Genomic DNA, 24,453 nt, shown 5'->3' with positions numbered 1-24,453 from the left:
CCAGCTTCTTCCCCAGAGAGGGAGGTATTTTTAAGTGCAATTCAAAAACTGTGTCTTCAACAAGTGGTGGTCAAAGTTCCCCTGCTTCAACAGGGGACGGGGTACTACTCAACCCTGTATGTGGTCCCGAAACCGGATGGTTCGGTCAGACCCATTCTGAATTTAAAATCCTTAAACCTATACTTGAACAGGGTCAAATTCAAGATGGAATCGCTCAGAGCGGTCATCGCCAGCCTGGAAGGAGGGGATTATATGGTGTCTCTGGACATAAAGGATGCATACCTTCATGTCCCCATATATCCTCCTCATCAGGCGTTCCTGAGATTTGCTGTACAGGATTGTCATTACCAATTTCAGACGTTGCCGTTTGGGCTTTCCATGGCCCCGAGGGTTTTCACCAAGGTAATGGCGGAAATGATGGTACTCCTGCGCAGGCAAGGAGTCACAATTATCCCGTACTTGGACGATCTCCTGATAAAAGCGAGATCAAAGGAACAGTTGCAGAAAAGCGTGTTGCTCTCCCTGAGAGTGCTGCAGCAACATGGCTGGATCCTAAATCTACCAAAGTCACAGTTGGTTCCAACAACTCGGCTGTCTTTCTTAGGCATGATTCTGGACACAGAACAGAAGAGGGTTTTTCTCCCGATGGAAAAAGCCCAGGAACTCCAGAACATGGTCAGAGACCTGTTAAAACCAAAAAGAGTGTCAGTTCATCAATGCACTCGAGTACTGGGGAAAATGGTGGCGACCTACGAGGCCATCCCCTTCGGCAGGTATCATTCGAGGACTTTTCAGTGGGACCTTCTGGACAAGTGGTCCGGGTCCCACCTTCAAATACATCAGAAAATAACCCTGTCCCCCAGGGCCAGGGTGTCTCTCCTGTGTTGGCTGCAGAGTGCTCACCTTCTAGAGGGTCGCAGGTTCGGCATTCAGGACTGGGTTCTGGTGACCACGGAAGCGAGCCTCCGAGGATGGGGAGCAGTCACACAAGGCAGGAATTTTCAGGGACTGTGGTCAAGCCAGGAGGCTTGTCTACACATCAACATACTGGAATTAAGGGCCATATACAACGGCCTTCGACAAGCGGAGAATTTTCTTCGCGACCTACCGGTTCTGATTCAATCAGACAACGTCACAGCCGTGGCTCATGTAAACCGCCAAGGCGGGACAAGGAGCAGAGTGGCAATGGCGGAAGCAACCAGGATTCTGCGCTGGGCGGAAAATCACATAAGCGCTCTGTCAGCGGTATTCATTCCGGGAGTGGACAACTGGGAAGCAGACTTCCTCAGCAGACACGAACTCCATCCAGGAGAGTGGGGTCTTCATCAAGAAGTTTTTGCAGAAGTAACAAGTCTTTGGGGACGTCCTCAAATAGACATGATGGCGTCACGCCTCAACAAGAAGCTTCCGAGGTATTGTGCCAGGTCAAGGGACCCTCAGGCAGTAGCAGTGGACGCGCCCTGGTGACACCGTGGGTGTTTCAGTCGGTCTATGTGTTTCCTCCTCTTCCTCTCATCTTAAAAATATTGAGAATCATAAGACAAAAAGGAGTACAGACAATTCTCATTGTTCCAGATTGGCCTCGAAGGGCCTGGTATCCGGATCTGCAGGAAATGCTAACAGAAGATCCGTGGCCTCTTCCTCTCAGAGAGGACCTGTTGCAACAGGGGCCCTGCATGTTCCAAGACTTACCGTGGCTGCGTTTGACAGCATGGCGGCTGAATGCCAGATCCTAGCTGGGAAGGGCATTCCGGACGAGATCATCCCTACTCTGATAAAGGCTAGGAAGGAGGTGACAGCGAAACATTATCACCGTGTCTGGAAGAATTATGTTTCTTGTTGTGAAACCAAGAATGCTCCTCCGGAAGATTTCCATCTGCGCCGTTTTCTCCACTTCTTACAGACTGGAGATAATATGGGCCTAAAATTAGGCTCCATTAAAGTTCTGATTTCGGCCCTATCCACTTTCTTTCAGAAGGAATTGGCTTCTCTACCAGAAATCCAGACTTTTGTGAAGGGAGTGCTGCATTTCCATCCTCCTTTTGTGCCTCCAGTGGCACCATGAGACCTTAACGTGGTGTTCCAATTCCTTGTCTCCCTGGTTTGAGCCTCTTCAATCCGTGGAATTAAAGTATCTCACTTGGAAAGTGGTCATGTTGTTGGCCTTGGCATCGGCAAGGCGAGTGTCTGAGTTGGCGGCTTTTTCTCACAAAAGCCCCTATCTGATTTTCCATGTGGATAGAGCTGAGTTGCGGACTCGTCCTCAATTTTTGCCTAAGGTGGTTTCCTCTTTTCATATGAACCAACCTATTGTGGTGCCTGTGGCTGCGTGGGACTTGGAGGACTCTGAGTCCCTTGATGTGGTCAGGGCATTGAAAATGTATGTAGCCAGAACGGCTCGGGTTAGGAAAACAGAGGCACGGTTTGTCCTGTATGCAGCCAACAAGGTTGGTGCTCCTGCTTCTAAGCAGACTATTGTTCGCTGGATCTGTAACACGATTCAGCAGGCTCATTCTATGGCTGGATTGCCGTTACCAAATTCGGTAAAGGCCCATTCCACTAGGAAGGTGGGCTCTTCTTGGGCGGCTGCCCGAGGCGTCTCGGCATTGCAGCTTTGCCGAGCAGCGACTTGGTCGGGGTCGAACACTTTTGCTAAATTCTACAAGTTTGGTACCTTGGCTGAGGAGGACCTCATGTCTGCTCAATCAGTGCTGCAGAGTCATCCGCACTCTTCCGCCCGGTCTGGAGCTTTGGTATAATCCCCATGGTCCTTACGGAGTTCCCAGCATCCTCTAGGACGTAAGAGAAAATAAGATTTTAAACCTACCGGTAAATCTTTTTCTCCTAGTCCGTAGAGGATGCTGGGCGCCCGTCCCAGTGCGGACAACTTTCTGCAAGACTTGTATATAGTTATTGCTTGCATAAGGGTTATGTTACAGTTTTGATTGGTCTCTGACTGATGCTGTTTGTTTCATACTGTTGACTGGTTCGTATATTCCAGGTTATACGGTGTGGATGGTGTGGGCTGGTATGAATCTTGCCCTTGGATTTACAAAATCCTTTCCTCGTACTGTCCGTCTCCTCTGGGCACAGTTTCTCTAACTGAGGTCTGGAGGAGGGGCATAGAGGGAGGAGCCAGTGCACACCCATTCTAAAGTTCTTTATAGTGCCCATGTCTCCTGCGGAGCCCATCTATACCCCATGGTCCTTACGGAGTCCCCAGCATCCTCTACGGACTAGGAGAAAAAGATTTACCGGTAGGTTTAAAATTTATTTTTACATTACTCTACTCTAGTCAACACCCAATCAGTACTAAAAAAGGTCTCCCATTTTCACAGTTTCTCAGGGTGCACAGAATTTCCGATAACCTCGAGACAACTGAGAAAGATATAGATGTGATGATTCGCCAGTTTGTAGCCAGAGGGTATAACTTTGAAGAATTAGTACGATTAGTAGAATTAGCCATTCCAAGGGAACAGGCTATGGAACCTACTAAAAAGATTGCCAAGTCTGTTAAAAAAATTCCTTTTGTACAGAAATTTCACAACCAAAGTTCAAGTACGGTTAAGCATAGTAAAAGATTGTGGCCCCTAGTTAAGAGTGATCTGGACTTGAAGGTCTTTCATGAGACTGAGGTCATGCCTAGCTTTTCTCGGAATAAAAATCTTAAGGATTGGCTGGTGAAAAATGATATTTCTGGCTTTGTGAAGACACCTTCATCTGTGCACTTTTTGAGCCGTAAACCGGGGTGCTGCCGGTGTACGGGTTGCACCACATGTAGCTTCCTGGAAAGTGGGGATTAATTTTCCCATCCACACGCGGGGAAATGTATCTCTATTCGGCAGGTTCTAAAATGCTCTAGTACGCATGTTATATATTTTATCCACTGTCCATGTGGTCTTCTCTATATAGGGAAGACCACGAGACAGTTTAAGGAACGTATGAACATGCATAGGTCCTCGATACGTAAAGCAGTGGAAGGTCATGTGGTGCCCCAAGAACAACCGGTGGCACGCCATTTTCGGATATTCAAAACATGGGTTGGCCACTTTGCGCTACAAAATCATTGATCAAGTCCCTAAGAGAATTAGAGGTGGTGATAGAGATCGGGCTCTGTTGCAGAGGGAAGCCAAATGGATACATCGTTTAGACACTGTGGCCCCCAGGGGCCTGAATGAATGTTTTGGTCTTAATTGCTTTCTATAGTCTATAATCTCGTTTAGTGTAGGGCTTGCAGAATATCAGGGGACAGTGATTTGTTATTTCAGTGCAGTTTTCAGACTAACAGCTCTGTAATCTAATAAGCTTGTTCTGATTTTGTATATTTAGTTGAATGACGCCAATGCTATGTATTTTGTGGTATAGGGTACAACATACGGTCTTGTGCCATCATCCCTGCTGTATTTATTTATGTATTATTGTTTTTATTTGTATCTGTGTGCAGGCGGCCGTTTAACTTGCCTGCACACAGGCCCCGTTTTTCGACAGCGGGACTGTCGAATCCGTTTTTTATTGAATATGTCGAATTCCGGCACCCGCCGGCCGTAATTCGATGGTCGAATTGTGTCGAATTTAAAAACGGGCGAAAAAATTGCCGCAATTCGCCCGGAATTGCATATACCCCTAGGTTCCAGAGCCTGGAGTTCAGGAGCTTCCCGAATTAGAGAAAGTCGTGGTAAAACTATTCTAAACCTTTATGACATGGCCATGTTTTAATATCCAATTAATGAACAAGCTTGCAATAATCAATTAACAGCTTAGCCTTTAACCTGCACACTCTTGCATGAGACTGTCTGCTAGTATTTCTTCAATGGAACTGTAAATTAACACCTGTTTCAAGAATTGGATACCAAGTAACTAACTCTGTGCCTTTGCATGAAAGCTTCTTTGTTGCCTTTAATAAAATTGAAAAGTAACAGCTGAATATAAACTACTCAGCTTAAGAGAGCTCTCTATAGAAGAAGGCTGTAACCTATATGCTTAAGCATTATATATGAAAAGATTTTGTCCTGTTTATGTAGGTGGTTGTTTTTGGTACTCTGAAAGTATTGTATGTACAAATCATTAGTAGATTATGCATAGCTAGATGTTCAAAATACTTAGCAAATAGAAGAGAAGGGTGGGATGTCTTATAAGGATTAACATAAAAGCTACCAGTAACTCTGACCAACTGGAAAATATTGAGAAAATATCTTTTTCTTTTATTGTTTTCTTGTTATTTTTTTATGGAAAATAAATAATAAGAAATAAAAAATAAATAGTTCCTTTTTAATCACTATTTGCCAGCACTTTTCATTATATATATTTTTTTATCATTTATTTCCCTATATTTTTCTCTATTTTTGTGCTCGAGAAACAATTGTACAGGTAGACGTGGTTTACAACAAACCACTAACCGTTGTCACAACACAAAGCCAGCTGACAATCCAGTGGCATGACAGGCTTCCAGCCCATCTCGGATTTTCAGTTGTGAAAGTACGCCTTCAAACATTTCACTTGGCATGTTTTCAGACATCCACAGATGGGTAGTTCCGCAATTTTGTGGGCAAAGGTTACAAAATTTAGTTTGTCTACCACCAATGCTGTTTTTCAAGACCGGTCTGCCTGCGTCAGGAGACAGGACGGCGGTTCTGCAGACCGCAATTCAGTCTCTCGCAGATTCAGCAGTTTTTGATTCAAGTTCCAGTTCATCAAAAGTTGTCCAAGGTTATTATCCAATCTTTTTGTAGTACCAACTCCGGGCGGCTCGGTCAGACCGAATTAGAACCAAAAAGGGGCTCAATCAGTATGTCACTTACTACAGATTCATCATGCAATTGCTGCGATCAATGATTTCAGGGTTAGAACCACAGGAATTCATGATTTTGCTGGATCTCAAGAATGCGTACTTACACATCCCAATTTGGCTACCGCATCAGGCGTTCTTAAGGTTTGCTGTACAGCAAAACCATTATCAATGTCAGACACTACCGTTTGGCCTCTCATCAGCGCCTCGGGTATTCACAAAGTGTTGTCTGTGATGACTGTTCATCTCAGATCCCTGGGAGCGATAATAGTTACATACTTAGACGACCTATTCATCTAGGCATTGTCTCAACAGATACTACTTCAAAATGCCTTACTAACGTACAATGTACTACTTCAGCATGGTTGAATCTCATCTACAGATTTATCCGATGGTTTGGTTGTCTTCAAGGGCCAGGGTGTAACTACTCTGGTGTCTCCAAATACAAAATCTCACCACAGGAAAACGATTCTGAGTCTGGAATTGGATAATTCTGATGACAGACGCTCAGCGTTTGGGGAGCAGTGGTACTACATTGTCAATTTCAGGGTCTATAGTCAGACCTAGAAAGATTACCATCAATAAATGTCCTGGAACTCAGGGCAATTTACAACGCTGTGCATCAGGCAGTTCAAATACTCCAGTCTCAGACTATTCAGGTTCAGTCAGATAACACGACAAACAAGGAGGGACAAGTCGCATGGCCATGCGAGAAGTTGCTCGAATCCTGAATTGGCCTGAGCATCACCAAGTGATATTGTCGGCAGGGTTCATTCCAGGAGTGGACAACTGGGAAGGAGATTATCTCAATCATCGGGATTTTCATCCAGGAGAGTGGGCCTTACATCCAGAAGTGTTCCAGATGTTAGTCCAGCGGTGGGGTTACCCACAGGTCGATCTAATGGCATCTCTCCAAAATACACCCAAGTATGTGTCCAGTACAAGAGATCCAAAGGCAGTGGCAGTGGATGCTCTCACAATAGCGTGGCCGTACAGCCTCGTGTATCTATTTCCACCATTTCCGCTGCTTTCTCGGTTGCTAAAGTGGATCAAAAGAGAGTCCACAACTGTCATACTAGTACCACCTACAGCTCCATGGGACTTGAATCACGTTTTAGATTTTTTGCAGTCTTCAGTTTTTTCACCCTTACTACAAGTGGATGTTAAGTTGCTAACTTGGAAAACCGTTTTTCTATTAGCCTTCGCATCGGCGAGACGTGTTTCAGAGTTAGGTGCGTTGTCATCCAAACCACTGTATCTGGTATTTCATGATGACAGAGCGGAACTTCGGACGAATCCTGCTTTTCTACCAACGGTAGTATTTTCTTTTCACATCAATCAACCAATCGTAGTTCCTGTTTTCACAGAAAGTTCAGGATCTCCAGTTACTTTGGATGTAGTTTGTGCGCGTCACATTTATGTAGCTCGGACATCAACAGTACGTAAAACAGATACATTGTTTGTTCTCTATGATGCAGTCAAGATAGGTTGGCCAGCTTCCAAACAGATCTTGGCTAGATGGATTAAGCTGACAATTCGTCAGTCTTACTTTCATTCTAGTCTACAACCGCCTGTATCCGTTTCAGCACATTCCACTCATTCTGTGGGAACGTTATGGGCAGCAGATCATGGAGCTTCTACGATGCAATTTTGCTGTGCAGCTACATGGTCATCAGTGCACACGTTTTGTACGCTTTTACAAGTTTGGTACGTTTGCAGCATCAGCATCTAGCTTTGGCCGTCTAGTGTTACAGGTGCCAACCAGCTCTGCCGTCCAAGGAGGAAACTCTGGTATGTCCCAAGAGTACTCCAATGACTCTTAGTGGATGAAAAAGAAAATAGGATTTTGGTACTTACCAGATAAATCCTTTTCTTTGCATCCACAGGGGGCACTGGACGCCCACCTAGACCAGTTTCACCTGGCTTGTGGTAAGTTCAGTGGATCTTATGGTAACACATTCTCACCGACTTGCTGAAATGTTAAGGTGATTGTTATCTATTGTCGTGTCAACTTTCTAGTTGTCCGTTATGGTATATGTAATTCTCCATTGTTAATCCTCTCTTTCGCTCCTGTTCGGCTCAGTTAAAAAAAATACTGAGGCTTCGTGGGAGTACGGAGTGGGTGAAGGGTTACTAATTTAAATGTGCCTATCACTGCTAACGCCCCATCCATATCCCAAGAGTTATCCAGTGCCCCCTGTGGATTCAAAGAAAAGGATTTATCTGGTAAGTACCAAAATCCTATTTTCTAATTTTGCATTCCTTGATTTTGCAATTTTTAGGAATTAAAAAATTTTGTAACACATTTCCCATCTTATTACATCACATTGAAGAACCACTAAGGCTTTCCGAGCATGTCCAGCCCTCCTATTCTCCCCATAACATTTGTTCTATGTCACAGGGTTTGGAACCCCCAGAGTCAGTGACTTTTTATTGACTCAGGAGGGTGTGAAGTCCTCTGCCTACGGGCAAATCATATGCAGAAGATTTCATGTGTCTTCTCTCGCAGAAGTTTATTACTGGAGTTGGAATGGAATTCCGTCATTTACATTATTAATGATTTTATGGTGAATCATTCAACTCAACCTAGAACCTAAGCTGTTAGGGAGCAGAATTACTAGCATGCAATTCAGAACTTAAATTCCGTCCTTTTTATACAGTATTTACCTTCTTACCCTGTGTGATGGCTTAGATTGCGATGTGATAAGCTTCAGTTCTGCAGCCATTGCACATCCCCTAAAATGTATTACTGTCTTAATTGCTAATTATATTACTTTACTTGGAGAGGGATATTAGCTGAAAGAAATCGGTGAACATTTAAAGTTGAGGCTCACTGCTATTTTGCTAATCCCTCTGAGATAGAATTCTTAGCACAGAGGCCGCCTCTGACTGTTCAATTGTTGTGTTTACATTATCTGATTGCTAAGCGGAAAGCAGAGAGAGCGCCAATGCGTGTGGGCTCTGAATGACTTGGGGTTGGCACTGAGATATCCAGTTTTCTTTTTAAATTGAGAGACTTTGTTAAACTGGTAGGTTGGTGTTAGTGGCACTCAATTAAAAACAAACATTTGACTAGGATTCCCGGGTGCGTGTGATGAGAATAAGCCATAGTTACAAATACGGTCTGCAACTTGATTGGTTTCTTGCTGTTTATTAGTGTGACTCAGGGATAGAAATAACCCCTTCAGTTTGATTGGTTCCCAGCTGAGTATTCCAAGGAGCTCCTTTCAGAGCTGCGATAATGTGGAAACCTAAACTACCAATTAAAGCGAACGCTTGTTTTCTTTATTTAAAATGGTGAGGTTTACTTAAAGCCTGAGCTACAAGAGAAGTCTAGTTTATGCATTGCATGCTGTACTGCTAAGACGTTTCAGGGGTTAAGTGTGTTATGTGGACTCTTTTTAGTTTGTGATTTAAATTTTTTTTTTTATTTTTTTTTTTTTTTAATCTTATTTTATGTATCGCCTCTTTTTTTTATAGTCTCTCTTCCATCTGCCTGAATTTCGAAGACTAGTCCACAGTTACAGTATTTCCCAAAGCATGCTTGATAGATGTCAATGTCGGAGCGTAAGTATTTTATTTATGTAGAAAGCTATACTTTAAACTGACACACAAATAGTTCACAGTTTGCATTTTCTTAGTGATGTGTAGATGGAACACAAGCGCTACATTAGACCACAGAGCAGATATGCAGATTTTTTTTTTTATGGGGGTGGGAGGACTCTACATGGTGTCCACTCCTACGTCTTTCAGGCGTGTCCTTTAATGACACGTGACAGGCAGTGGTGGTTTTTTAGGTGCGGGCTAATAGGCAGTCATCCTGCCACCACAATCTAATTTGCGTGCACTCGCCTGCACCACGCTGGCCACCTTCCACTGCTGACCCCCTGCTGGCCACTTCCTGCTACTTCCTTCCACTCCCAGCTTCACACTCTCCGTAGAGAGGCTCTACCTGGCGTAACGTGTATAAGGGGCTCTACCTGGCGTTACATCTGTAAGAGGCTCAGCTGTGCTGTAGTGCATATAAGGGGCTCTAACGTGGCATAATATGTATAAATGTGAATTGATGCCTTTATGTGGCCACGCCCCTTCCCCTTGAAGCCATGCCCCTATATTGCGCACACTGCCCCTCCTTTGAATGGAGTGGGTGATGGGGTGTGTTTGTGTGTGTTTTTTTTTTTTTTTTTTGGGGGGGGGGGGGTGGTTATCCCAATATCCCAAGTTTAGACCATTTGTAATGACTGAAGTGTTCACGGTCTACCGGAAAAGGTTTCCTTCTGCTAAGCACAGTCATCTTGAGCAGTTCAGTGCCCGAACAGGTAAGAGCCCAGTGCCCTTCAGCTTTCCTATAAGAAGAGGCTAATACTATAAAGTTGTAGTCTACTATTATAGTGCTGCAGGACCACATTAGACGTGTCTTTGCCGCAGGAATAAAATAATGGCCTAAAGTGTCCCACTTTATGTTAGAACAATAATCCCCTGAATGCACAATTAATTGTGGTCATAATACCATCTTCAGTACATGTGTTTACACTTTACAGTGTCTGCTTAGTTAATCACAGATCCAAACCATTAATTTCCTGCTTTGTTTCAGGAAAAGAGAAACATTGCATTCATGCAGGAACTTCAGTACCTCTTTGCACTAATGGTTGGATCTAACAGAAAATGTGTTGATCCTTCTGCTGCCCTGGAGCTGTTGAAAGATGCTTTCCTATCAGAAGAAGCACAGCAGGTAAAGCAGATAATGGCTCATTGTGTATATCATGGATCTGTAGAGGAGTGTACTAAGTGATGTTTGTTTAGGTGGTACCTACCAACTATTCGCACCCCATTGTCATTTTTCTCTAGCATCCATAAGGGATATTGGGGAATTAGTATGATGGGGTATAGACGGGGTCCAAAATTTCTTCAACTGGGTGTGTTGGCTACTCCCCTCTATGCCCCCTCCCACAGGCAGTTTAGAAAAAAGTGCCCTCAGGAGAGGATGCACATCTCTGCAGCTCCAGAGAGTTTTCTTCAATTTCTTTTAATCTTTTATTATTTTCAGTATGCTGTTTGGGCAACAGCATACCTCCACCGTGAAAGTTATGGGAGGATGGTAACTGGCTGCAGGACCACTGTCCTGAGTGGTTGTTGTGCAGCGGGGCACTGCGCCTTAGCGGTCACAATCGCAGCACACCACACACCCCTAACATTGCCTGAAGGTGACGACAGTGGTGAGTACAAACCAGCAGGTACACACAGCTCCTCCAGACACTCAGGATAATGCTGGAAAACTGGTACAAGGGTGTAGCAAAGGGGGAGAGACGCTATTGTAAACAATCTGTGTCCTGAAAAGAACTAATACTCCGGTGTTACACCGTGATATAACAGCTTGCAGCCTCACTGGGGCTGTTTTAGCTTGAGCGTGCTGTTCCCTTCTCTCTCTCTCCCTGTCACATACAGTAAGTGCAGGCTTGCTATTGTATTACTTGTATGTGTATATAAGTGTTGTTTACTGTTAACATGGTAAAACACCAATTATGCAGTGTATGTCACACCAGATTCTCTCCCTCTACATCTGTCCATATCATGTGAACAATGCAGCCATTCCTCACAACTCAGTGAAGGGGCTGGGGGGGGGGGGGGGGGGGATGGGGAGGGTCAAGAGCATTCCTGGCTAGGTGCAATTAAATCCTTGGTGTCAGATATGTCATCTCAGCTCACTGCTAATGCTCAAATAACTCAAAAACAGCAGCAGGCTGCAAGGGCACATGTTCCCCAGCCCCCCCTCCCTAGATCAGGACCACAAAAGTGTGGGTTACCTGCTTTACTCTCAGACTCCGATGAAGAGGGGCAGGGATTAGATCCTGTTACTGGAGATTCCCCTTCTACACAGTTTATTGAGCCCCACATTCTAGCTATACGGGACGTGTTAAAACTCCCTCTAGAGGACGCTGCGACACAGTAGTCATTTTTCTTAACACAGAACAAACTCAGTGTCACTTTCCATGATTCTGCAGTTAGATGACCTGTTTAAGTGGGTTCCGGATGACACGCCAACCGGAAGAATGCAGACAGCAAAAAGACCAAGAACAGAAGACAGGCAGACACCAGTCAGACAGTGGTGAAACACCGACAGATAAAACTCAGACACAGGTAATATATAGACAATGGAAACACCGACAAGGCCAACAGCCCTACAGAACAAAGACCGACCGTTCATAAGTCAGACAACAGTCACATCGACAACCCCAAAACCGACAGCGCATGCATTGACAGCAAATCAGACCGACACGTCCTCCATCAGACAACAATGATACCGAACCCCAACAGACCGACAGCATATACACAGACACATAAAAGACAGACAGAACACACATCAGACGTGCATTAGACCGACACGTAAAAGACCGACAGCGCATACATAAACAGTAAAAGAGACCGAAATGTCATTTACCAGACATTAATTAAATAGACAATCCCAAAATGCAGACAGCACATACATAGACAGCTAAATGACCGACAATACATATAACAGACTCCAATAAGACCGACACGTAAAAGACCGACAGCCAATACATAGACAGCTAAATGACCGACAATACATACATATAACATAATCAAATAATACCGACACGCAAAGACCAAGAGATTAATTGGACAGGGGCCAATATATCGATTTCATAGACTTCTGAGATTTTCATTTCTCCAACACTACCCTCCAACACAGACATGTCGCCGCGTACACACCTGCACCCTTAGCTCCAAATAGCTATTGCGGTTGGACGGGGGTCCCAGCGTCCAGTCCTGTATGGCCCTCTACTGCTGGCATGAGCTACCACCATAGCTCATCGTCATCCCAGCAACCCCCTGCGATACTCTCATCCGTGGAACTACAGGTCCCTGCCAGACCCGCCAGCGGTCCTTCTAGCAAGCCCAACTCATACAGGCTAAAGTCATGCCTCCCCCTTCCCCCCCCCCCCCCCCACGCCTCCCCCCAGTCTCTGCAGTGCATCCCTCCCCCTCAGTCACCCCTCTCACGTGTCCCCCCTCCCCCCCCCCCCCCCCCGGGGGGCATGGCTTTAGTTGTGTACTCCAGGACGGGTTGAAACCCCCCCCTCCCCGGCACCCCTTCATAGCTATTGGAGGCGATAGCGGGCCCTCCAGTACGAGACGCTATGAGTCCCATCCACCCGCAATAGCTATTTGAGAGCGTTGCGTCCAGGTATGGACGCGACGCCGTGATTGAGTGTACAGGGGTGGTGTAGGAGAGCTACAAGTCTCAGGACTGAAGATATGGCCTTGTTTCTGAGTAAGAATACCTGTCTAATAACTGTCTGTTATGTGTAATATTATATTTTGGCAATGAATGTGTCGGTCTTATTAATATCTGACATATGTCCTGTCGAACTTTTAACTGTCTATATATGCTTTGTCTGTCTTTTTTGTGTCTGTCTTTTTAATACCTGATATATGTACTGTCGGACTTTTAACTGTCTCTCTGGGGGTCATTCCGAGTTGTTCGCTCCCTAGCTAGTTTTAGCAGCACTGCAAACGCAGTTTCCCCGCCCACAAGGGAGTGTATTTTCGCTTAGCAGAAGTACACACGCCTGCAAAACTTTTTTGTGCAAAACCAGACCAGCCCTGGACTTACTCTTCGTGTGCGTTGAATCTAACGTTGGAGGGTTGGCATTTGACGTCGCACACCCGCCCAGCCACGCCTGCGTTTTCCCTGGCACACCTGCGTTTTTCTAAGCACTCCCTGTAAACGGTCAGTTGACACCCAGAAACGCCCCTTTCCTGTCAATCTTCTTGCGGCCGCCAGTGCGAATAAATGGTTCGCTAGAACCTGTGCAAAACCACAATGGACGTTGTACCCATACGTCGCGCGTGCGCATTGCGGTGCATGCGCAGAAGTGCAATTTTTTAGCCTCATCACTGCGCTGTGAACAACGGCAGCTAGCGATCAACTCGGAATGACCCACTCTATGCGTTGTTGGTCTTTTTTGTGTCGGTATTCTTAATGTCTGATTTATGTCCTGTCGGACTTTTAACTGTCTCTATATGAGTTGTCTGTCTTTTGTGTGTCGGTCTTATTAATGTCTGAATGAGGAAATTTCTGTCTCTTTATTTGTTTATGGATTCGCCGTCGGTCTATTAACTGTCTATGTATGAGCTGTCTATCTCTTAAATGTCTATGTATTCGTTGTCGGTGTTATGTTTGTGTCGGTCTACTTGTTGTCTCATAAATGCCCTGTCGGAATTTCAGGTGTCTATGTATTCAATGTCGGTCTTCAACAGTTTCTATATAATACGTATCTGAGTTTTTTTTGTCTATGTATACGCTGTCTATCTTTTATATGTCTGATTAATTACATTGTCTAACTTATCGGTGTCGAAGTATGATTAATGTCTAACTATTATTTGACAGGAAGCCTCCAGTGTCTGACAAGCACTATCGGACTAATGAATGTCGGTAAAATGACAATAGGACTGCTATACCACACCCGTTTAAGTTGTCATGGAAAAATCCACATAAATACCAAGTGTCAAGACGGTTTTTGCACACTTTCCCATTTGCTCCTGAAGGCAGGAAAATCTGGAAAGAACCCCCGGCTGTTGACGCCTATCTAAAAAGGCGGTACTGCCAGTTCCGTGCTCCTCTACCATAAAGGACCCTGGGGATAGAAAAATAGAGACTACACTTTAGTCTATCTACACAGCAGCAGGTATATCACAAAGACCGGTCATAGCAGATTGCTGGATGACTCTCCTAAAGCACATTCGGGACACTGCAAGCGTCCTGTGTGACTCTCTCAAGGAGATGGACAATATTAATGCTAGGACCACCGCTATGGCAGTATCGGTGCGCAGAGCTTTGTGGTTGCGTCATTGGATAGCGGATGCATAGTCCATGCGCAGTGCAGTGTCTCTCCATTTTTCAGGGGATTGGCTCTTCGGGGTGGAATTGGATACTTGGATTTCTAAAGTTACTTCGGGAAATCCATGTTTCTCCCCTCTGGGGTCCCGCCGGCTAGACGTTCCTACCCGTCGCCGTCTACCAAGTCCTTTCGGTGTAACAGATTTAGATCTAGGGCCAGAGGTGCCTCCAATGCGGCTAGAGGCACCAGAGGTAAGACAAGAGAACCAGCAATCGCAGGTTCTCAGGAGAGCACTAGTTCAGCTTCCACTAAGGCCTCAGCATGACGGTGCCCACCCACCCCGAGGGGATCTCGAGGTGGGAGCTCGGCTGCATCAATTCAGCCGCATCTGCGAAAGCTCCTGCCAGGATACCTGGGTAAAGGACCTTATATTTCATAGCTTCAAGCTGGAGTTCAACAGCGCGCCTCCCCAATGATTTTTTCAAATCAAGCTTACCAGCTTTAGAGGATACACGTGTTACGCTGCTACAGGCCATCCTAAAATTGGTCCAGTCCCAAGTCATTGTTCCAGTGCCACTGCAATAACGGTAAAAGGGTTACTACTTAAATCTGTTCGTGGTACTGAAACCGGACGTTTCGGTAAGGCCCATTTTGAATCTAAAATCCTTGAACCCTTACCTAATGGTTTTCAAGTTCAAGATGGAATCCTTGCGAACAGTGATTGCGGGCCTGGAAGAACAGGAGTTTATGGTTTCCCTGGATATAAAATACGCCTATCTCCATATCCCGATTTGCTCACCTCACCAGGCTTACCTGAGGTTTGCCCTGCTGAATGATCGCTACCAATTCCAGGCGCTACCCTTTGGCCTGTCCACACCTCCGAGGGTGTTGACGAAGGTGATGGCGGAGATGATGTTCCAACTCCGGGTCCAGGGGGTGAATATTGTCCCTTATCTGGACGATCTCTTGATAAAAGCGAGATCCAGGGAGCTTTTATTGCTCCATATAAACCGCACTATCCAACTTCTGTAAATTGAGGATCCACCCATGGTGTGACAGAAGTCCCACCTGGAGCCAACTCAGCGGCTCCTGTTCCTGAGAATGTTGCTGGATACTGTGGCCCAGAAAGTGTTTCTTCCAGAGGACAAAGCGAGAACACTTCAGGAGATAGTCCGCATGGTTCTCCGGCCTACTCAAATATCCATCCATCTTTGCATAAGATTGTTGGGAAAGATGGTAGCCTCGTATGAGGTGATCCAGTATGGGAGGTTTCATGTCAGAACATTTCAGTTGGATCTACTGAGTAAGTGGACCGGATCACATCTTCAGATGCTCTGGATAATATGGTTGGCACCTCAGGCCAGGATTTCCCTCCTGTGGTGGCTGCAGTCCTCCAGCCTACTGGAAGGGTGAAGTTTCGGGATTCAGGATTGGGTCCTCCTCACGACGGAGCGAGTCTGAGAGGATTGGGAACTGTCACCCAGGGGGCTCAGTTCCATGGCAGGTGGTCAGCCCACGAAGCCCTCCTTCCGATCAACAATCTGGAACTTCGGGCACTCTACAATGCTCTGCTTCAGGCCTCTCCTCTACTCTGGGATCACGTGATCCAAGTGCAGTCAGACAATGCCACGGCAGTAGCGTACATCAGTCGACAAGGAGGGACAATAAGCAGAGCCTGCATGCAAGATGTGTCAAAGATACTCCTCTGGGCAGAACGAAATGCAAGAGCAATGTCCGCTATCTTCATTCCGGGAGTAGACTACTGGGAAGTGGACATCCTGAGTCGTCATGATCTCCACCCGGGAGAGTGGGGGCTTCACCATCAGGTGTTACAGCAGATCATCGACCGGTGGGGCTGCACACAAATAGACATGATGGCTTCTCGACTCAACAAGAAGCTTAGTTGGTATTGCTCACGAACTAGCGACCCTCAGGTGAGGGCAGTAGATGCACTGACGTCGCCTTGGCCTTACCGGCTGGTCTACCTGTTTCCTCCGATTCCATTGCTCTCAAGGGTGCTCAAGCGAATCAGGAATCAAGGAGTCCAGGCATTTGATTGCCCCGGATTGGCCCTTGAGGGCATGGTACGCAGATCTTCTGGACATATACGTCGAAGACCCTTGGCCTCTGCCACTGAGAAGAGATCTTCTTCAACAAGGACCGTTCGTCTACACGGACTTACGGCAGCTTTGTTTGATGGCATGGAGGTTGAGCGGAACATCCTAGCTCACAAGGGCCTTTCCAAAAAGGTTATTGCTACCATGGTTCAGGCCAGGAAACCTGTTACGTCAAAACACTATCATCTTATCTGGAGGAGATATGTCTCTTGGTGCGAGGAATGCACATATCCACCTGTGGAGTTCCACTTGGGACGTTTCCTCCATTTCCTGCAGGCTGGTGTGGATAAGGGGTTGCGTCTGGGTTCCATTAAGGTCCAGATTTCAGCTCTCTCAATTTTCTTCCAGAAGAAATTGGCAATGTTGCCAGAAGTTCAGACCTTCTTGAAAGGGGTACTTCACATACAATCTCCTTTTGTGACGCCCACGGCACCCTGGGATATGAATGTAGTGTTGGAATTTCTATGGTCCTCCTGGTTTGAACCTCTGATGACGGTAGAAGACAAGTACTTCACGTCGAAGACTGTGATGTTATTGTACCTGGCTTCTGCTAGGCGTGTCTCAGAATTGGGGGCCTTATCGTGTAAAATTCCATACTTGGTCTTTTATGAAGACCGAGCAGAGCTCCGGACTAGGCAGCAGTTCCTGCCGAAGGTTGTTTCTGCGTTCCACTTAAACCAACCTACTGTGGTTCCGTCAGTATCTGGCACTTCTGCCCCTCCGGAGTCGTTGGATGCTGTTCGAGCCTTGAAGATCTACGTCAAGAAAATGGCTCGGTTCAGAAAGACGGATTCCCTGTTTGTGCTTTATGATGCGCAGAAAAAGGGTTGCCCTGCTTCTAAGCAGTCCATTGCTCGTTGGATTAGGCTGACTATCCAACAGGCCTATGTGTCGGCAGCCTTACCTGTTCCACAGTCTCTGATGACCCACTCTGCAAGATCGGTGGGGTCTTCCTGGTCGGCTGTCCATGGAGTCTCGGCCGAGCTGCTACCTGGTCGGGGAAGAACACCTTTATGAGGTTCTACAGGTTTGATACCCTGGCCAAAGAGGATTCCCAGTTTGGGCAGGCGGTGCTGCAGACGTCTCTGCACATTCCTGCCCGTTCTGGAAGCTTTGGGACGTCAACATCATACTAATTCCCCAATATCCCTTATGGATGCTAGAGAAAAATAGGATTTTAATTACCTACCAGTAAATCCTTTTCCCATAGTCCATAAGGGATATTGGGCACCCGCTTCAGTGCGTTGACTTTTCTGCATGTTATCTCTTATATGGTTACCTGTTCAGCTGTTGCTGTTTTGTTACCAGCCATTGCTGGTCATTTATGTTCTTGGTGTGCTGGTGTGTGAATCTCACCACTCATTGTTATATTCCTTCTTTCAAGTATTTCTTTTCTCCTTCAGTCTCTATTTTACCTATAACTGCTTGTGGGAGGGGGCATAGAGGGGAGGAGCCAGCACACAGTTGAAGAAATTTTAAGTGAACCGGCTTCTTTGGAGCCCGTCTATACCCCATCATACTAATTCCCCAATATCCCTTATGGACTACGAGAAAAGGATTTACTGGTAGGTAATTAAAATCCTATTTTCTCCGTCCATTGCTTAATAGACACATTCTTCCTGTATATTGTTGTTGTTATTGTTTTTATTGTTATTGTTTTTATTATTATTGTTTTTATTATTATTATTGAAATAGTGCAACCATATTATGCAGATAATATTTAATTATTCATCCAAGTTTCTGCCGCATTGCATCTGATACCCCTTTTCCAGGTTATTGCTGGGTCAACCCTGTAGCTACTCAGTGGAAAAGAGTCCCTGAAAAATAACTCTGGTCCAGTTACCCGGGAATACGACCTGATTAGCTACTCGGGTCAGACCCGGGTAGGAGTACAGTGTAAACAAGTGACCCGGGTCATCCTACTCTAGTCCCATTAAAATCCTATGGAGAACCAGCTCACCTACACTTGGAGATGTTGTCATCTTCAAGCTCTGACAAAGTGAAGCCCCAGCAATAACCTGGGGTCCAGTCTGGTTTCAAGCCGCTGTGACATTGCTTGAAATCTGTGTCCAATTACATGGGTCGGACCATGCTTTTTTCAATGGAAAAGTGGTATTACAATCTAAATTCTTTTTGTACTCAAACTTTTTTTTATCAGCAGCCGATTAGCTTACCAGTATGTGTTTGGACTGTGGGGTAACCGCACGCAAATGTGGGCAGAACATACAAAGTCCATACAGTTCGTGATCTATTTGGAATAGTGCCTATGCTAGCAATGCTAATCACTGTGCCACCGTGCAGCCACTTCTGTGTTTTTTTTTTGTTTTTTTTTATTGTATGCTTTTCATGCTGTTATGACACGGCACCCTGAGATGTCTGTCCTTCTGGCTTCTTATTATAACTGTGACACAGCAGCTGTTTGGAAAGTTTTTCTGTGTCACCTAATTGAAATGCTGATGATGTTCATGGCTCTGCATGTAGCTGAGGTCAATGGAAAATATATTTACTTAACTACATTGTCATGGTGCATAGAAGCCGTATTGCATGGCACAGCTCATAATGATTGAAGAACTAATGTTGTGTTTCTACTTACTAGCAAGATGTCAGCGAGTTTACACACAAGTTATTGGATTGGCTGGAAGATGCTTTCCAAATGGCTGTAAATGGAGAGTAAGTGATTTGTGCTCTACAAACGGTCAGCTGTTGCAATGGCATGAATACAGAATAAGGTAACCCAAGTACATAGGGGCAGATGTATTAAGCCTGGAGCAGTGATAAGTGCAAGGTGATAACGCACCAGCCAATCAACTCTTAACTATCAGTTTACATATTGCAGCTGATAGGCTGGTGCGTTATCACCTCGCACTTATCACTGCTTTATCACTTCTCCTGGCTTAATACATCTGCCCCATAATGACATAAGCCAAAAATGTTGGTTTTCATGGTTTCCCTTATCTCCTGTTCACAAAACTAGCTAGACACTCTGTTTATAAAGTCATATCTGACATACAGTAGCACTGGTCGGTTAGATCTTGCAATTAATTTAGCATCTACTGATAAATCCTACTAGCATGTAATATCTTAGGCTGATGTCATAGTCCTGAGTTGTAAGATTAGACACTTTGTGTCAGAAATGATCTGGACACTAAATCCAGATAATCTCTTATGCAGGAAACACCATGGTCATGTCATATTGTGTTCTGCCGGTCCTTCTGTGATGTATTCGGGTAGAGAATCCTTGGACACAACTTTCCCTGTGTATAATTATCCTAATTTAAAGACTGCACCTCTCGTGTCCACACTTCGGCATTACAGTATATTTCTTCAGTACACGTGAACATCACATAGACTACCCCATAGGGATGCTAGTACCCCAAGATGAGAACTACTAAGTGTAAGGCGAAAGCACAATGTGTGACATGGAAACTGGTGCAAAAAGGAAAGTGTAGGTGACCTATAGTTCAGATGCACCAGTTGTCAGATATCATCACATACTGCATAAGTACACTACAGAACATATTGGAATGGTTTAAACCAGAGCTGCTGAATCTATGAATCGGTACTTCATTTGGGGTCTTATAATCTGCTTTCATGGCTCCCCTATTTGTCTGACATCCAGAGAAGCTTAGTTTTGGTCGGAATAGCACATTGACACTTGGGGTCTTGAGTTAAAAATAGATTGTCCACCTCTGCTAGTGAGGATGCTAATAAGTGCTCGCAACCTAGAATGAGAGCGGGTATAAGAGACCTGGAGTTACTTCAAAGCACTCTACATTTTGTCCAGACTGTCTTGCATCTCTAACGTAGCTTAATTTGGAGACCTTATACTGTTACAACGTGCTTCCTCAAATTGAATTACATATAAATTGGTTTGTGTTTCTGGAATAAATGAATTATAGGGAGGATATCAACATTTTACAAGCTGGCAGCATTATAACATTATTTTCTCTTGGATTAGAGAAAAGCATAGTCCCTGTGTGCCAGCAGAGTATATAACTCACAGCAAAATCCATATAGGCTCTTTCATCCAAAGTAGAGGGCGCTAACGGCGTTCTGTTGAACACAGACACAGGGAGCCTAATTCATATTGGTTGGAGGTGCGGCAGATGTCGCAAAGTACTGATGCTTGGTACCATGCGCATCTGCAGATGCCTGGGACAGCACATTTTCAGAACAGGTCTGCGATGTCTGATGCAGATTGGCAGCAGACCGTCAGTGATTGAGAGTCTGCTGCTGTTTGGGAATGGGGAGGGGCAGGAACGCCCTCCGTTTTCCAAAACGGAGGCGTTTCATGCAGTTACGTGGGAGTGATGAGGCTAGGATCTCCACTGGAGGAGATTTCCTGTAGTGTTGTAGATGATCCAATGCTGTATCCTATGATTCAGCTTGGAGTCCTAATGCAGCATTAACATATCAGTGCTATCGCTGCTACTTCAAGAGAGTGTAGACTCCGGTGCTACTTACTGCTGTTCTGCAGCCCGCAGGTCTTTTTTTATTCCTGGACTCCCGGGTTTTCGTTGGTAACCCATTCTGTGGAGGTAGAGAGGAACTATGTGGCATCTGTCTTCTGGTCAGGACTGAGAGGTGGTGCAGTCCTGAATGGAAACATGGGCTAGACTCCTGTCATGGAGGAGAGTCAAACTCAAGTGTGCCAGTCAGTGGAATACCTTAGAAATCACTAGCAATGTAATCTCCTCTCCAGAAGGCTTTTTCTTTGCAGAGTCTGACTCTCGCCTAACATCTTCAGGGTAGCTGCAACCTCTTCAAGCTCCCAGAATTTTTTGCCGTTTTCCGGGTTATTGCAGAGCTTGTAAGACTAGTAATCCTCAGTATCTGTCTGATTCTGTTTGTATTCCGTCACATTGTATATAATTGATTACTGCTATGTCTGTGGTTAAGTCCAGATCCATAACTCTACTTTTTGGTGACTTGTGCTAGAAAGTGAAGTGGTGCCCAATTGCCCCCACCCCCTATTTCTCTGACGTCCTAAGTGGATGCTGGGGACTCCGTCAGGACCATGGGGATTAGCGGCTCCGCAGGAGACAGGGCACAAAACTAAAGCTTTAGGATCAGGTGGTGTGTACTGGCTCCTCCCCCTATGACCCTCCTCCAAGCCTCAGTTAGGTTTTTGTGCCCGTCCGAGCAGGGTGCAATCTAGGTGGCTCTCTTAAGGAGCTGCTTAGAAAAAGTTTTTAGGTTTATTATTTTCAGTGAGTCCTGCTGGCAACAGGCTCACTGCTTCGAGGGACTTAGGGGAGAGAAGTTCAACTCACCTGCGTGCAGGATGGATTGGCTTCTTAGGCTACTGGACACCATTAGCTCCAGAGGGAGTCGGAACACAGGTCTCACCCTGGGGTTCGTCCCGGAGCCGCGCCGCCGACCCCCCTTGCAGATGCTGAAGATTGAAGGTCCAGAAACCGGCGGCAGAAGGCTCTTCAGTCTTCTTGAAGGTAGCGCACAGCACTGCAGCTGTGCGCCATTGTTTGTCACACACTTCTCACCAACGGTCACGGAGGGTGCAGGGCGCTGCTGGGGGCGCCCTGGGCAGCAATGTAAATACCTTTTATGGCTAAAAAATACATCACATATAGCCCTTGAGGCTATATGGATGTATTTAACCCCTGCCAGATATTACAAACTACGGGAGAAAAGCCCGCCGGAATAGGGGGCGGGGCTTATTCTCCTCAGCACACAGCGCCATTTTCCTGCTCAGCTCCGCTGTGAGGAAGGCTCCCAGGACTCTCCCCTGCACTGCACTACAGAAACAGGGTAAAACAGAGAGGGGGGGCACTTTTTATGGCGATATTTTATATATTTAAGCTGCTATAAGGATACAACACTTATATAAGGTTGTTCCCATATATATTATAGCGCTTGGGTGTGTGCTGGCAAACTCTCCCTCTGTCTCCCCAATGGGCTAGTGGGGTCCTGTCTTCGATAAGAGCATTCCCTGTGTGTCTGCTGTGTCGGTACGTGTGTGTCGACATGTATGAGGACGATGTTGGTGTGGAGGCAGAGCAATTGCCGGTAATGGTGATGTCACCCCCCAGGGAGTCGACCCCGGAATGGATGGCTTTGTTTATGGAATTACGTGATAATGTCAGCACATTACAAAAATCAGTTGACGACATGAAACGGCCGGAAAACCAGTTGGTACCTGCCCAGGCGTCTCAGACACCGTCAGGGGCTGTAAAACGCCCTTTACCTCAGTCGGTCGACACAGACCCAGACACGGACACTGAATCTAGTGTCGATGGTGAAGAAACAAACGTATTTTCAAGTAGAGCCACACGTTATATGATCACGGCAATGAAGGAGGCTTTGCATATCTCTGATACTGCAAGTACCACAAAAAGGGGTATTATGTGGGGGGTGAAAAAACTACCTGTAGTTTTTCCTGAATCAGAGGAATTGAATGATGTATGTGATGAAGCGTGGGTTAACCCAGATAGAAAAGTGCTAATTTCAAAAAAGTTATTGGCATTATACCCTTTCCCGCCAGAGGTTAGGGCGCGCTGGGAAACACCCCCTAGGGTGGATAAGGCGCTCACACGCTTATCAAAACAAGTGGCGTTACCGTCTCCTGATACGGCCGCCCTCAAGGATCCAGCTGATAGGATGCTGGAAACTACCCTAAAGAGTATATACACACATACTGGTGTTATACTGCGACCAGCCATCGCCTCAGCCTGGATGTGCAGTGCTGGGGTGGTCTGGTCGGATTCCCTGACTGAAAATATTGATACCCTGGATAGGGACAGTATTTTATTGACTATAGAGCAATTAAAGGATGCTTTTCTTTATATGCGAGATGCTCAGAGGGATATTTGCACTCTGGCATCGAGAGTAAGTGCGATGTCCATATCTGCCAGAAGAAGTTTATGGACGCGACAGTGGTCAGGTGATGCGGATTCCAAACGACATATGGAAGTATTGCCGTATAAAGGGGAAGAATTATTTGGCGTAGGTCTATCGGATCTGGTGGCCACGGCAACTGCCGGAAAATCCACCTTTTTACCTCAGACCCCCTCCCAACAGAAAAAGACACCGTCTTTTCAGCCGCAGTCCTTTCGGTCCTATAAGAACAAGAGGGCAAAAGGACAGTTATATCTGCCCCGGGGCAGAGGAAGGGGTAAGAGAGGGCAGCAAGCAGCCCCTGCCCAGGAACAGAAGCCCTCCCAGGGTTCTGCAAAGCCCTCAGCATGACGCTGGGGCTGTACAAGCGGACTCAGGAGCGGTGGGGGGTCGACTCAGGAATTTCAGCGCACAGTGGGCTTGCTCACAGGTGGACCCTTGGATCCTGCAGGTAGTATCTCAGGGTTACAGGTTGGAATTCGAGAAGTCTCCCCCTCGCCGGTTCCTAAAGTCTGCTTTGCCAACGTCTCCCTCAGACAGGGCGACGGTATTGGAAGCCATTCACAAGCTGTTTTCTCAGCAGGTGATAGTCAAGGTACCCCTCCTACAACAGGGAAAGGGGTATTACTCCACGCTATTTGTGGTACCGAAGCCGGACGGCTCGGTAAGACCTATTCTAAATCTGAAATCTTTGAACCTGTACATACAAAAATTCAAGTTCAAGATGGAATCACTCAGAGCAGTGATAGCGAATCTGGAAGAAGGGGACTTTATGGTGTCCCTGGACATAAAGGATGCTTACCTGCATGTCCCAATTTGCCCTTCACATCAA

General features: G+C 45.9%; 1 protein-coding gene across 3 annotated transcripts in view; it reads left to right on the top strand.

The window, feature by feature from the left end:
• Positions 1-24,453, top strand: part of USP28 (ubiquitin specific peptidase 28) — a 230,216-nt gene that overhangs the window by 71,391 nt on the left and 134,372 nt on the right. For all 3 annotated transcript variants that reach the window (XM_063943189.1, XM_063943188.1, XM_063943190.1), the window contains exons 6-8: positions 9,266-9,352; positions 10,380-10,517; positions 19,363-19,436. In XM_063943189.1, coding sequence (XP_063799259.1) covers positions 9,266-9,352; positions 10,380-10,517; positions 19,363-19,436 — 299 coding nt within the window. The remainder of the gene's footprint in view (positions 1-9,265; positions 9,353-10,379; positions 10,518-19,362; positions 19,437-24,453) is intronic.

This window comes from Pseudophryne corroboree, chromosome 10 (genome assembly GCF_028390025.1).
Source record: "Pseudophryne corroboree isolate aPseCor3 chromosome 10, aPseCor3.hap2, whole genome shotgun sequence".
Classification (NCBI taxonomy): Eukaryota; Metazoa; Chordata; class Amphibia; order Anura; family Myobatrachidae; genus Pseudophryne; species Pseudophryne corroboree.
Note: the sequence above shows the minus strand (reverse complement) of the source record. Positions and strands in the feature narration are given on the sequence as shown.